The sequence below is a fragment of the Hipposideros armiger genome, unplaced genomic scaffold (assembly GCF_001890085.2).
Source record: "Hipposideros armiger isolate ML-2016 unplaced genomic scaffold, ASM189008v1 scaffold_820, whole genome shotgun sequence".
Lineage (NCBI taxonomy): Eukaryota > Metazoa > Chordata > Mammalia > Chiroptera > Hipposideridae > Hipposideros > Hipposideros armiger.
The window spans coordinates 46034-59271 of NW_017732170.1; the positions used below are offsets into that span (position 1 = coordinate 46034).

The following is a 13238-nucleotide window of genomic DNA, read 5'->3' on the forward strand; positions in this document are numbered from 1 at the left end:
GTGGGGGTGGGGAAGGATCTTTTTAGAATAACACTGAGGAAGGTTTTCTTTTGTTTTCTCCAGTGCTTCTCAGAATGCTACAGGAAAGCGAGCATTTGTTTTGAGTCGTTCAACATTTGTTGGGAGTGGGAAATACACTGGCCATTGGCTGGGTGATAACTTTTCACGTTGGAAAGATATGCATATGTCAATCATTGGAATGCTAGAATTTAATCTCTTTGGAATTCCATATGTAAGTTTCAAGATAAAGCAATTCATTAAATTAAGACCTGTCAATCAATATTATTTGGGGGTGCCAAACCTACTTCTATGAAGATAAAATACACTCAAGTTGTTTCCAAGACATTATAAATAATCCACTTTATTTAGCCACTGTAGAATTGCCCTCCACCTATGCGGATCTCAAGAGAACCACATATTTCTTAATTACTTTTTTTGTTTGTTTGTTTTATGTCAGTGAGACACTTAGTCATGGTAAAACTGGAAAAGTTTATTTTCTCTTTCATTCACCTATATTCCCTTATCCCATCCACAACTCTTCTACAACCTATTATTATGAGCTTTATAGATAATGAGTGAAAAAAGATGTGACAAGGAGGGATAGAAAATTTACCCAGCGGTGTCTGCATCTTCTATTAAGGGAGGAAGTGAAATTAAACCAACAAAATACTCCAAACACACAGCAAAACACTTCCTCATCTGAGCCCTTGTGATAAACGATTTAGCTATTAAAGACTTTGCTGGTATGTTAACAAATTCAAAAGTTTTATTGTAGCAGATTCCCCATATGCCTATGACTTTTTACAAGAAAAAATACAGAGCAATATTTATTTTATTTTAGAAAGCTGCAAATAAAATTGTTGGACACTTTCAAATTTAGTGAGAATTGCATTTGTTGTTCAAGTGATGGATTAGGTACTTTCAAAGAGGAATTGGTTAAATAAATATTGAAAATGAAATATAGCACCAAGTTTTGTCTGGATCAGAAAGTGACAGAGGCAAAACTTATAATATAATATAAGCAGTCTTAGAGAGGAAAGGAGTATGACCTGGTCTTTCTGCACCGAAGATTTTAGAGTTTTAGTAGTGGAATGTAGATCACAGCCTCCGTGGTTTAGAAGACTAACATTTTAACTACAAATGACATGTTTTATGACTCCATGCTTTACTTTGTCATCACTTCTTAGCCTACAAACTATGACATTAATCGAGTTTTGGGGTTAAAGATTACATTTCTGAGAGAACAAGAGGGGCTGTGGAATAAACAATTTGAAGACTGAAAAAGGCCTTCATTAGATGTCAGAAAACAAAGTATCTGTGCCGTTATGTGATAAAAAGGAGAGTATAGTCGGGTGCACTATTCGTGGGCCCTTTTTTTTTTCCAGCCTGAGTGGTTAGCCACTTAAGGTTTTGGATTAGCTAAATGTTCTATGTCTTTAACTTTCATATTGAGACAGGAAATTTACAATACTGTACTTGGGAAATAAAACAGCATTTGTAGGTATGTTGGGTTACCCAAAAAGACTCCTTTTTTATACCACAATGTAGCCCGTAGTTTTCCTTTAATCAAGGCTGGACAAGAGGGACTTGTCACTATTTTATTGCAAATGTTCTTCTCCAAGAGCATTTTTACACTTTTAGATCCCACATCATGAAAACAGTATCTTTTTGGTCTTAAACATGTGTGTCATTAAAAATAGCATAATCTGAAATATTTCATTGTGGGTTTTATGGTTAAATTAGTGATATATTTTGAAATCATGAAAATCTTTCCCCAGATTGGAGCTGATATATGTGGCTTTAACGAAGAGACAACTTACGAACTTTGCCTCCGTTGGATGCAACTTGGGGCATTTTATCCCTTTTCCAGAAACCATAATGCAATTGGAAATAAGGTGAGTGAAAGTTAATGTAAGATGACAACTGTTATATTCAGTATTAACCTGTATTTAGGAACTGGGGCTAGAAAATATATAAATATAATCATAAAAATATGAATTAAAAAAATCAAACTGTTGTTTTCAATGTAGCTGTTGAAATATGTGATTGGGTTTTTAAAAAAAGTACATGTTACTGATTTTATCAAAAACTGTGAGAGAATAATAAGAAATAAATGTTGGAGAAGTAGCTTTCCTAAAATTGTCCTTAAAAATGCATTGTTTATATTTTCTAAAAGAGGGAGTACATTGCATCGTTTTAAATATTCTGGGAACAAATTTTGCCTTTGTAACACAAGGTAGCGGCAGACAAACCTATGAAATGTGTAGTAATCCTTCCTTAGTACTCATAATCTACCAAATTTCAAGTTTTTGTTTTGATGGCAGGCAACTATTATAGTATAATGTGACAGAGGAGTCTCTCTTCAGTCTGAAGGCAACATCATTCCTCAGTCAATGGCTGTAAATTTGCTCTCTCTCTTGAGGAGAAGGTATTGTGATGACCTTTGAGTAGGAACGATTTGAAACTTTGTTGTGAGCGGGCATACAAACTATTTATTACACACTATAATATGTAAACTTTATAGAATCTATTTAATTGAGAAACAAGTCTGCAATAACCTGTGAAAGGCTTTCAAGCAGAGAGAAACAGTATCTTTAAAATGCTCTGCTCCTCTCTAGGGCCTCCAAAGAGAAAAAAAAAAATTACACTTAAAAATTCCCTCTTCAGGTAATAAATCTATTGAAATGTTTCTCTTTTCTAGGAACAAGACCCTGGGGCCTTTGGAGAAGAGTTTGCTGAAATTTCCCGTTCTGCATTACGGATTAGATACTTATTACTGCCTTACTTATACACCCTCTTCTACCATGCTCATGTCAGTGGAAATACAGTGGTCCGCGGATTGATGCATGAGTAAATCACATTTCATAATTGTTCTAGTTTTAGATTTTCTACCACATAGATTCTAGAAGCCTGGATTCTCCTACTAACGGAATTATTTAGGAGAAAAAGAAATAGGCAAATCAGTTGTTTTCCCCCCACTGACTATGATTAGAAATAATTTGCAGATTTGAAGAATTTAGTTAAGAAAATATTTTCAATCACTTAACAAGAGAAAAGGCTGTGTCTTGCTGTCTAAATAACGTGAAATATAGAAAAAAGAATGACCATGCCCCCTGCCCACAGAGAACTGGGAAGATTGCAAATAACAGCTTTTTAAAAAATAGAATATAATATAGAACATTATACATTTATATCCTGTCTGTGTGGTATAGGCTATAAAATGCTTTAAAAAGTGCTATAAAAATTCCAAGAAAGGCAATGTCCATGTTAAATGAAGCAGGGACAGCTTTATGAAGGAGGTAGGATTGACACCAAATCCTTAAAGGCTGTTTATGTTGCAAAAGGGAACAACAGAAACTTAGACAATTTGATTACTTGGCATTATTGTGACCTTAGCTTTAATGCTCATTTATCTTTCAGTCAGGGAAGACAACTGATTCCAATTGCTTCCCCTGATGATTGGATTTTATTCCGAAAACACTGCTTGTACCCTAAACCCGGTTTTTATCTTTTTTGGTTTTCTTTTTGTTGTCACCATGAGCCTGAAGTGGCTAAGATGTTAGTTACTCATACAAAGACATTAATTTGATGAAATTAATGGTTTCTCACCCTAAAACTCTAGATTTACTTCAGATCCTCAGGCTCAGGAAATTGACAGAGCATTCCTTTGGGGGCCAGCTTTAATGATTGCTCCGGTTCTCGAAGAGGTAGGTACTGGAATTTCATATCAGCACAATATAAGTATTCACATCAGTTTATAGTGCTGCCATTTGATACTTACAACCAGTCCAGGCTTGCCATGGTCTCCTATTTTTCTTACACCATTTTCATTCTTTTATTTGAAAACAATGTATTTATATGTTTATGTTATATAAAATGTACTTCATGTTAAGTAAATCTCAACAAAACTGAAAAAATATTTTTGCTATTCAGAGATTCTGAATTTGTTTTCAAGATGATTTGCAGGAGGAAGATATTGACTCCCAAATATATGCCACATTAAAAAGAACCGAAACAGAGCCCTTTGTCCACCTATGCCAATGTAATTGCAAGGAAACCTATTCTAAGAACATGAGTTGCTTCATTAGCCTTTTTCAAATAAACCCCAATTCCTGAATCAGATCCATTTATCTTTGTCCTCCAGATAGTTGTCTTATCTATACTGTAGTCACAAGGGGAAGGGATAACATGAATGTAATCTGAGAGAATTGGGGGTGAAAGCCACTTGTGCAGGAGAATAGACAGGATAGCTGTCATGAGGATGCTTTGACAACAAATCTGTGCAAACTTTCAGTACCAAATATTAGAATCCACAGTGATAGAAAAAATAAGTTCAAGGCTGCCTGTTTGCTGTGTCGACTTTGTCTAAATTTGATGAACTTGTCACAGTTACAGAAGACCTGAAATTGGGCTTTTCTGGGATTCTTCAAAGCAACTATTTTCTGTATTTCTGGATTGTTCTTGACTATGCCACAACTCTATCTAAACACACACACACACAAACACATACCATATAACATAGGTACACATACACACACACACACATGCACACACAGTGTATACTGGGGGGTGCCAAAATAATGTATACAAGTGGACACTTTGGACAACGTTGCTCAAGCAGTAGTTCGCAGTAATCAGAAGTGTCTTGACACTGATGGTAACCACTTTGAGCACCTCTTGTAATTGCAGAAGTCAAATGTGACTTGTATTCATCTTCTGTTATCGGTATATATTGATTACTACAATTTTAATACAGTTTTCCTTTCTTAAAATGTGTATACTGTTTTTGGCACCCTGTGTATATATAACATACGTAAAAAAATATATATATATATATATATAACATACACAAGAACAAGTGACCTGTACTTAGTAAGAACTCAAAAAAGTTTTTAAATAAATTGATAAGTATTTCATATTTTACATTTTTTAATAATTTCACAATTGCCATTAGGTAAAATGACACAAAGTAATTGTATGGTTAGTATATCTACATTGGATTGAAAGTTAATATTTTGAAATATAGCAAATCCAATTAGGTTCTTGAGAAAACACTATCAACAGTGTACATTAAAATGCTGTAATCTAGACATGAAACATATATTCTGATAGATCACTTGTGTTTCATGGAGATTCTCTAGCTGTCTTGCATAAATAATCATGTATGAGTTGACTAGCACTTGGTTTTAGTGTTAAATAAGATAGGATTCAATATCCAGAGAGCTGAATATATTTTTACTGGAACATTTTAATTCAACAAAATATTTTGAAAAGTAAAATGTTTTCTCTTTTCAAAGGGAGCAAGATCTGTGGATGTGTATTTCCCTGAAGCATCCTGGTTTGACTTTTATACAGTATGTATTTTGGACATTTTATAGAAAAAAAATATATAAACCCATGAACTCAGAGATTTATATGGTCTCTTTTTCACTGTTTTTATATGACTTGTAGAGTCTTGGACTGTATAATTCTGATAACTTAGGTCTTTCTGAAACCCTTTGGTTACAACTGTTTACTCTTCTCAAAATAGTATAATTAGGCCATGTATAGATAGACAAATATTTAAGGTGAGAGATGGAATGAATTATTTTAGAAGAAGAGTAGACATTTATTTTATGCAAACATTTAAATTCTTAAAAGCATATAACTCTCCATAGTGATGGTTCTTTATAGCACTGTGAAATAGAGGTTGTCAACCATGAATCAGATACTTTATCTTAAAGAAATAGAAACCCATTCAAGCTAGCTCAAGTATGGGTTTTATTATGGGGGTATGTATACATGAACTGATGAAAGAAATCATATAGAAATCTAAAAGCAGCAACTGTAATAGCCCTGGATTTCCTAGAGAAATTCAGGATTCAGTCGCAAAAGTCTGAAATTTCAGCCCAGTGTTCAGGACTCAGAATTCCATGGGACCATTTTTGTTTTATTAACAACTGACTTCTAAAGGGTCTCAGCTTCTAATGGACTTATATTTTAATACATCCTTTGTGATAAGTGGCAGGTTATTTCCCTATTTTATAGTTCAGGTTCTCCAAAAATATAATATTGATCTACCTCATTTTTTCTACCTAGTCTCCTGGTCAGTGGGAGCTATGGTCTCCATGATGGAGGAGGGTGGTAGAATGTGAGGGGAAGAAATGTGACATCTCTAGAGAAGCTATTTTAATTGAGTTCACGTCTCCCATTCTTTTAGTATGTTTAGATGAGCATTGGCTAATCTCACCCAGTCTTCAAGAAATTTTTATGGGAATAAGTTTTGACGATAAACGGGACTAATCCTAAATTGGAAGAAAGGATATGTGACCTATTTTCAAATTATCAGTTAGCTGTGACTGGTTAAGTGGTTATTAAGAATTCTCCACCTTGTAATCAGATTATTATAGTATCTTAAACAATTAAACCAATGGGTTTCATACTATATTCTGCCGACATGCTTCATAAATTTCCTTAAATAGTTGCATTAAATTTCATTTCTTAATAAAATTGAACTTTTAAGAAGAGAGTAATAAAAATGCTCACACAAAAGTGCTACTACATCAAAGTTTAACTCTATGGAGCCCAATGTCATGTTAATTTATATTCTAGTTTAACTTTTTAGTAAGTAAATGTGGTTATAAAGTTGAACTTCTGAAATAAGTTCATGTGCTTTACATGCTGGAGTTTATGTAGGTTTTTTGTGGGGTTTTTTTTAAACGCTGATATAGACATTTAAATCACCCTTCCTGTTAATGAATCCATGGGTAGTTTGTTGAATTCAAGCAGAAATTTGGATATTAACTTCCCATGTCTCCTGAAATGTATTATTTGTTACGAGTTATGTAATTGGAGTGTTTAACTCTGGCTTGTTCTGTGCTAGGGGAGCCATGTACCAGTCTCATGGAAGAGGAGGTTTGTTGACGTTCCTGCTCCTCTGGATATCATTCCTCTTTTCATCCGTGGAGGATATATTCTGCCAACACAGTTTCCAGCCAGAACAACAGAGCTGAGGTAACAGGCACATCCTGTTAGGAGACTTCACACTGAGTTAGGGATTTGACCTTCCTGTTGTAGTCAAACTTCCTGCTTTGAGAGTGTCTGAGGAGGGTAGGGATGTTTGTGAGTAGGTGGCCAATGATAGGAGAGGGCTCGATCAGTAGTGCAATTAATTTCTGGTCTGTGTGTGGGTTTGTATATGTGTTCGTGTGAATCAGTGTGGTCATGTGTGTATATGAGAGAGGAAAAGGAGAGAAGAAAAAAGGAGTGAGAAAGGTTACTAGATGATATCCTTGAATATTTGAACCAGCTCAAATATCTTGCCCTAAATATCTCCACATTATCATTTTGAAGACAGCCAGTGATTTTGAATTCATGCATTCTCTCCAAGGTTTTATATGAAGGCTAGGTCAGGATCCTTGTGCTTTTATCCATTTAGGTTATATTTAATTAGCCTTTCTTTTCCTCCATAGATATGTAATCAAAGATTTTGTCTAGCAAACAAGCAGATTTTTAAGCAGTAATAATTACTTTATATTTCTAGTTTATATCAAAGATTCATAATAGCAAATAAGAACCTTTAATCAGCATTAGTTGAAAGTAAAATCAGCTAAAAATATGCACCATTATTAGAGAGAAGTTTTGGCTAGACATTTTTGAAATACTGAGAACTCCCTGGGGACACCTTGAATTACATACTAGATCTATAGTTTCCAAGCACTGATTTGAAAATTTAGATTAATTTGATTTTAAGTTAGTATATTATTGTTCATTGCCAAGAAGAGAGGGCCCCATGCCTAACTTTTCATTTCAATAGAAAAAATTTAATGAAATAAAGATATAAAACGAAAATATTTTTCTTAAGGAATTCTCACTGTAACTGAACTTCTTCAAAAGTAAGATTGTTTTATCACTTACACTGTGCAGTTCTTTTCTCAGTATGCAATTTTCTGTTGCCAAGTGGTTAGGATCAAATCCTTGAGTTTTGTCTCCATTGTGCAATCACAAAACAGGTCATATAGGTTCTGGCATCCTTGTTCCTGAGATGTTAAGACGACCCAGCAGAGCAGACTCTCCAAATTACTATTGAAGCTTCATTTCCCTGGAATCCCATTTATCATACTTTAAAACCAGCTCCCAGGTTCCCAGATCCAATGACTCTGGCAATTTTATTATAACTTTTTCTTCGTTGTAGACAAGCCAAAGAAACTGAGGGGTGCACCTTCAATTATTGTATAATAATTATTTTATCACTTTATTAAAACCTTTACTTTTCCCAAGTGGAATGCATGTAAGAGGCCTGGGCTATTGCAATCACTGCCCACCCCTACCACTCTTCCATATTGAGCTGTTCAGAACAGAAAGAGATTGCTTAAGGATGTTTTTGTTTGTTTGTTTATTGTTGTTGTTTGTTGAACCAGCAGCATTGTTAAGAGCACATACTTTAGCCACTGAGCCATCTGGGCGGCAGCTCAGCTTAAGGTGCCGAGTTCAGTCCTAGCTGCAGGCAGGCGTAGCCCACCATCGAACAGGCAGTCTTGTTGGGAGCATGTGCTCTCACCAGCTGAGCCATCGTGCCACCTGTTGGCAGCTCAGCGGCAGCTCAGCTCGGGTCCAGCATGTGCCCATGTGGGAATCGAACTGGCAGCCCTGCTGCTCAGAGCTTGTGCTCTTAAGCCAACTCTTAACCAACTGAGCCACTCAGCCAGCCCTCCTTAAGAATGTTTTAAGTTTCCTATACTGGAGGTATTCAAGGATAAATTAAGTGAAAATTTGGTAAATATGTTTAAGAAAGGACTTAATATTTTTCTAGGCAGTTCCATGAGATGTTTGTCTTTAGGTCCTTCTAACTCTGAAAGTATAATTTTTATTTTTATTTTTTATAGCCGTCTGAATCCTTTCAGCCTCATAATTGCTCTAGATGAACAGGGAGAAGCTTCTGGCTCCCTTTTCTGGGATGATGGTGATTCTATTGGTAAGTAGACCAACATGTACAACAGTTGAAATAGTCTGGATTTTAATATGACTTTACATAAAATTAAAAATTGGAGACTTATACCAATAAAGTAAGATAAAATGGACACCATGGCGAGATTCTGCTTTCCTCAATGTTACTGTTCAAGAACTTGAAATTTTCCTCAGATCTGGCCACTCCTTTGGGTAACGCAACACAGGTGAGATCAATATCTCCAAGATGGTGTTAACAAAATAAGTTATACTTATACATTATCTCCAGGAAGGTGCTAACAAATTACACTATGGTTACCTGAGAGGGGAGAGCATTTATCTTATTAGTAAGCTAAAATAAAATTTTTCTCATTAATTTATTCTCACTTTGGAAGGGGTAGAAATTCCAGTCTTAAGGAATCAAACTTTCAGTGGAAATTTGTAAGAACTTGGCTCTGGTGGTGTAGCTGTTAGGCTAACGGAAGGAAGAACTGCTGAGATTCTATGATGAGGAGACATGGACCATCATTTGAAGAATGATGGATAATAGAGGAAGAGGTACAGCTTGAACTGAGAAAAGGGGTCAAGACTTAGTTGGTTAAGGCACAATATCAATAGTTTTGCTTATTTATTTATTTCTTATTCTCATTTTCTACTTCAGTCTAATCTCATAGATCAGCAAAGTGTAGAAAAGGCTTTCCCAGGAACAATAGAAATGATTACATTGTTAAGAAGATAAGTGCTTACCATATATGATAAATATATTCAAAATAGCCACATTTAAAAAATCAGAAATGGGTTTTCAAGGAAATGGGCACTAACCCACAGAGATTATAATGCCTATGGGGTTACTGCTAAGAACATTTCTTCTGTCCCCGTATTAGTTGACTTTACATCCATCTTTCTTTATTACCCCTCTTTCATAAGCAGGAAAGACAGGAGAATCATTTTCATGAGGAAGATGAGAAGGTAGAAAAGATAAATAGGAAGATACACTCCTAATCTTACATATAGACAATATGACTGGTTGCTTCTGTGGCAGAAATTAAGAAGACGATACAGAGGCTGTGAATGCCTGTATTTTCATGATAATCAGCATTTTCTTGGGTCTTTTTTCTTTTTTTTTTCAGTAAATTACCTCAGGAAGCACTGATTAAATCTCTAACATTTGAAAGAGATTACTTTTAAATTTTAGAGGGCAGGGATTGAAACTGAAAAAAAAAATATTGGGGGCTGGGGAGAAAGGTAAATAGATATGTCTGTAACTTTGAGTTTATGTATATGGACAATAGATACATGGGAGGAGGTTGTCTATAAAGTCATTATGCTATATTCCTCTTTACCAAATTAAAGTGTTGAAAATATGTCTAAAACAAAACTCTTTTCTCTCTAGTTTTCCATATAAAGGAAGGATAAAAAATGAGGGAAAAAGTGGGAGGCATGGTATGATAAGGCCTATTTAAAAATAGATTAACTTTTTTTTGTTTTTCCAAAGAGCATCATGAAAAATATAATTTTGAGGCCAGTGATTATTCGACTGTTTTTTGCCCAGCAATTGCTAGATTATTTAGAGGATTCCAAGTACAAGACTTAGGCAAGACCTTATGGACTTGGAATTTTATTGATCAGAATTTAAATTTTAAAAATATTAAAAGGTAAAATTGACCTTTATTTTCTAATATGAATACTTATTTTGCAGATTCCATTGAAAGGGAAGAGTACTTCTATGTTGAGTACCAATTCAGCAATGTAAGTTTAAACATTCAGTATTTGTTGTGACATAATAGTTCATTTTTATGAAGAAAAATGTGTTATAAGGGATTTGAAAAATAAGAAGTATTTCAAAGTATTGGCCATTCTCCAGTCCACATTGTGCTGTAAGCTTCTATGTATTGCCTTCATTTGCTTAAAATTCTTTTCTCTCCTTAACAACAGAAAGCTCTAAAAGCAACTGTGATTAAAAATGGTTACCATGGAATTGCGACTTTGGCATATGACACTATTCAGGTTCTTGGTTTCACTTCAAAGCCAAATGTTGTTTTTATGAATGGAGAAACCATCCCAAGCAACAGAATACAGTATAATTCCAATGGGGTAAGAGTCAAGCACTATTGACTTAAAAGACAAATTTTTCTTATTAAATCTCAAGTGCTAATAATTGAATTTTCCCTGAATGTTGCTTCCTTGCAAAAAACACAGATCACATTTCTGAAATAACAACTTGCATATTTCTTAAACTCAAGGAAGAACACTTAGCAAAGAGTTATATTTCTAGATAAAAGTATGCCTGTGTCAGGGCTAGAAACTTTGTTGGATTAAATGTCACAAACGATACCATGCAAAGGCTGGTGTGTTCCTTGGCAAATGTATAATGACATAAAGGAAGGATAAGATGGGTGGCTAAAATAAATGAGAATAAAGTTTATAGAAAATTGGAAGTGGAAAGGTTCTGGAAGGGCTATATTTCAGTTCCTTCGTTTAACAGATGAGAAAACTGAGCACCCAGTCAGGTAAAGTGACTTATCAAGGCCACATACTTTTAATAATTGACAGAACTGAGTCTTGACCTTGAAACTCCTGACATTTCATGGCTTTTTCCTTCTACTCTGTTCCATTTGGAAATTAAACATTTATTTATTGAGCTCCTACTAAGATTGGAAGTGTGTATTTGCAATAAAAATATGCTTATAGATACAAGACATGGTCCTCACCCCTGAAGAATATAATAGCAGGCAGAATAGACAGCAAGCCCTTATAATAGGAGGATGCGTCTATAGATTTCAGAGCCTCCGAAGCTCTCATTGCGTTTCTAAAACCCTATCACATAATATAACAGAATAGTTTTTAATACTTATACAGAGCAGAGACACAGAGCTTAAGATACTGAATTTTCATTTCTTTATTTAAAATTAAGAGCTAATTGATAACAAGGTCATTTGAATAATAGTCTATGCAAAACTTACACCTCTCTAATTTTCAATCTGGGAAGTTTGGCCAAGTAACTTGTTGGATATCTTAATCATAATATTCTTTATTTAAAGTTTTATAATTTACAGAGGACTTTTAGCAACACGAGTCTGTTTGATTCTCACCATACTCCTGGGAATGGGAATGTGTGGCCAATGTTATCATCCAGATATTTTATAAGAGAAGAAGAAACAGTGTCATAGAGTGACATACAGTTAGCAACTAAGTGACAGGAAACCTAAGCTGCCCTTCCTTTTCCCTCTGTACTCTCTCTTTTCTAAGTTCCGGATAGATGAAAAGTGATTGATTAAGTCAAGAAATAAAATGAAAACACCTCTGTTGAGAAATTAGTTTTACAAATTTTGTTTTCATGTATGCATGTGGCTGATCTTAAATAAGAGAAAAAAATCTCAGAAAAATTTAAATAATAAAGTTCTGTAGGATGCAAAGATCCCTTTTAAATAAAGTAAGTTAATTGGAGGATTGTGTAGACTAATATTGTTAGAGTCTGTGAATCACTTAAAAACTGTAATTTCCTCCAATATATACTATATATTAGATAAATTATATATGTAATGTATATTTAAAAGTTATCCCTTAACAATTGATAACATTTGATTATTTTTATAGCATCGTAATTCCAATAACTTCAACTGTAGCTAAGTTTCTTTATATTGATTTACTTTTGCTAATTTACTTCTTCTCTCATCTGTTACAGAAAACCATTTTATGGATATCTGTACCCCTTTTCCAGGAGCTGACCATTTCATTTGCGTACTGAAAAAATTTATTTCAACAACAACCAAAACAACAGCAGTAAAAGTTATCTACAACAGTTATTTAGAACAATTAAAACTGATTTGAATATATGGAAATTGTTTCATTTGAAAAGCAATACAATTATAGTACTTCAATCTTGTGTGTTACCTGTTTGTATTACTCAAATTATCTGACAGTGTCTCTTATAGAAGCTGGACAAAACGCTAGATTAAAGTTCCTCTACTTTATAACGACTGATACATGTTGAAATGATAAGCTGGTAAGTAACGTGTTTCTTAGTCTTCAAAGCAAGTCTGAAAAATCCATTGTGATGTTTCTGGTTGTATAGAAGGCTTGTGAGCCAATGAAACTGGGTTTCTAGCAAAAGGTAACTTTTTGTAAACTGCAACTTTTCAGCAGAAAAGGTCTTGTTTTAAAAAAATTGGGAACGTATATTTGATTTCCATTTTAGATTATCTGAATTTATCCTTAGGAGTAAAATAATAAAGCACAATTTTTGGTTTCAAAGCTGAAGAAATCTGTGATCACAATTTACTAGTGGGCGCCAGGTATTTCAAGAAACTGTT

The 13238-nt window shown here is 34.3% G+C and overlaps 1 protein-coding gene across 1 annotated transcript in view; it reads left to right on the plus strand.

The window, feature by feature from the left end:
* The window catches only part of LOC109374407 (maltase-glucoamylase, intestinal-like), a gene marked incomplete at its 5' end in the record, with an annotated part of 58576 nt that extends 45897 nt beyond the window's left edge, over positions 1 to 12679 (plus strand). The window contains 10 exons of the mRNA XM_019628982.1: positions 64 to 232; positions 1779 to 1895; positions 2702 to 2850; positions 3623 to 3707; positions 5298 to 5354; positions 6863 to 6993; positions 8865 to 8953; positions 10625 to 10674; positions 10861 to 11019; positions 12611 to 12679. Of these exons, the coding sequence (XP_019484527.1) occupies positions 64 to 232; positions 1779 to 1895; positions 2702 to 2850; positions 3623 to 3707; positions 5298 to 5354; positions 6863 to 6993; positions 8865 to 8953; positions 10625 to 10674; positions 10861 to 11019; positions 12611 to 12673 (1069 nt within the window). The remainder of the gene's footprint in view (positions 1 to 63; positions 233 to 1778; positions 1896 to 2701; positions 2851 to 3622; positions 3708 to 5297; positions 5355 to 6862; positions 6994 to 8864; positions 8954 to 10624; positions 10675 to 10860; positions 11020 to 12610) is intronic.
* Positions 12680 to 13238: the final 559 nt, after the last annotated feature.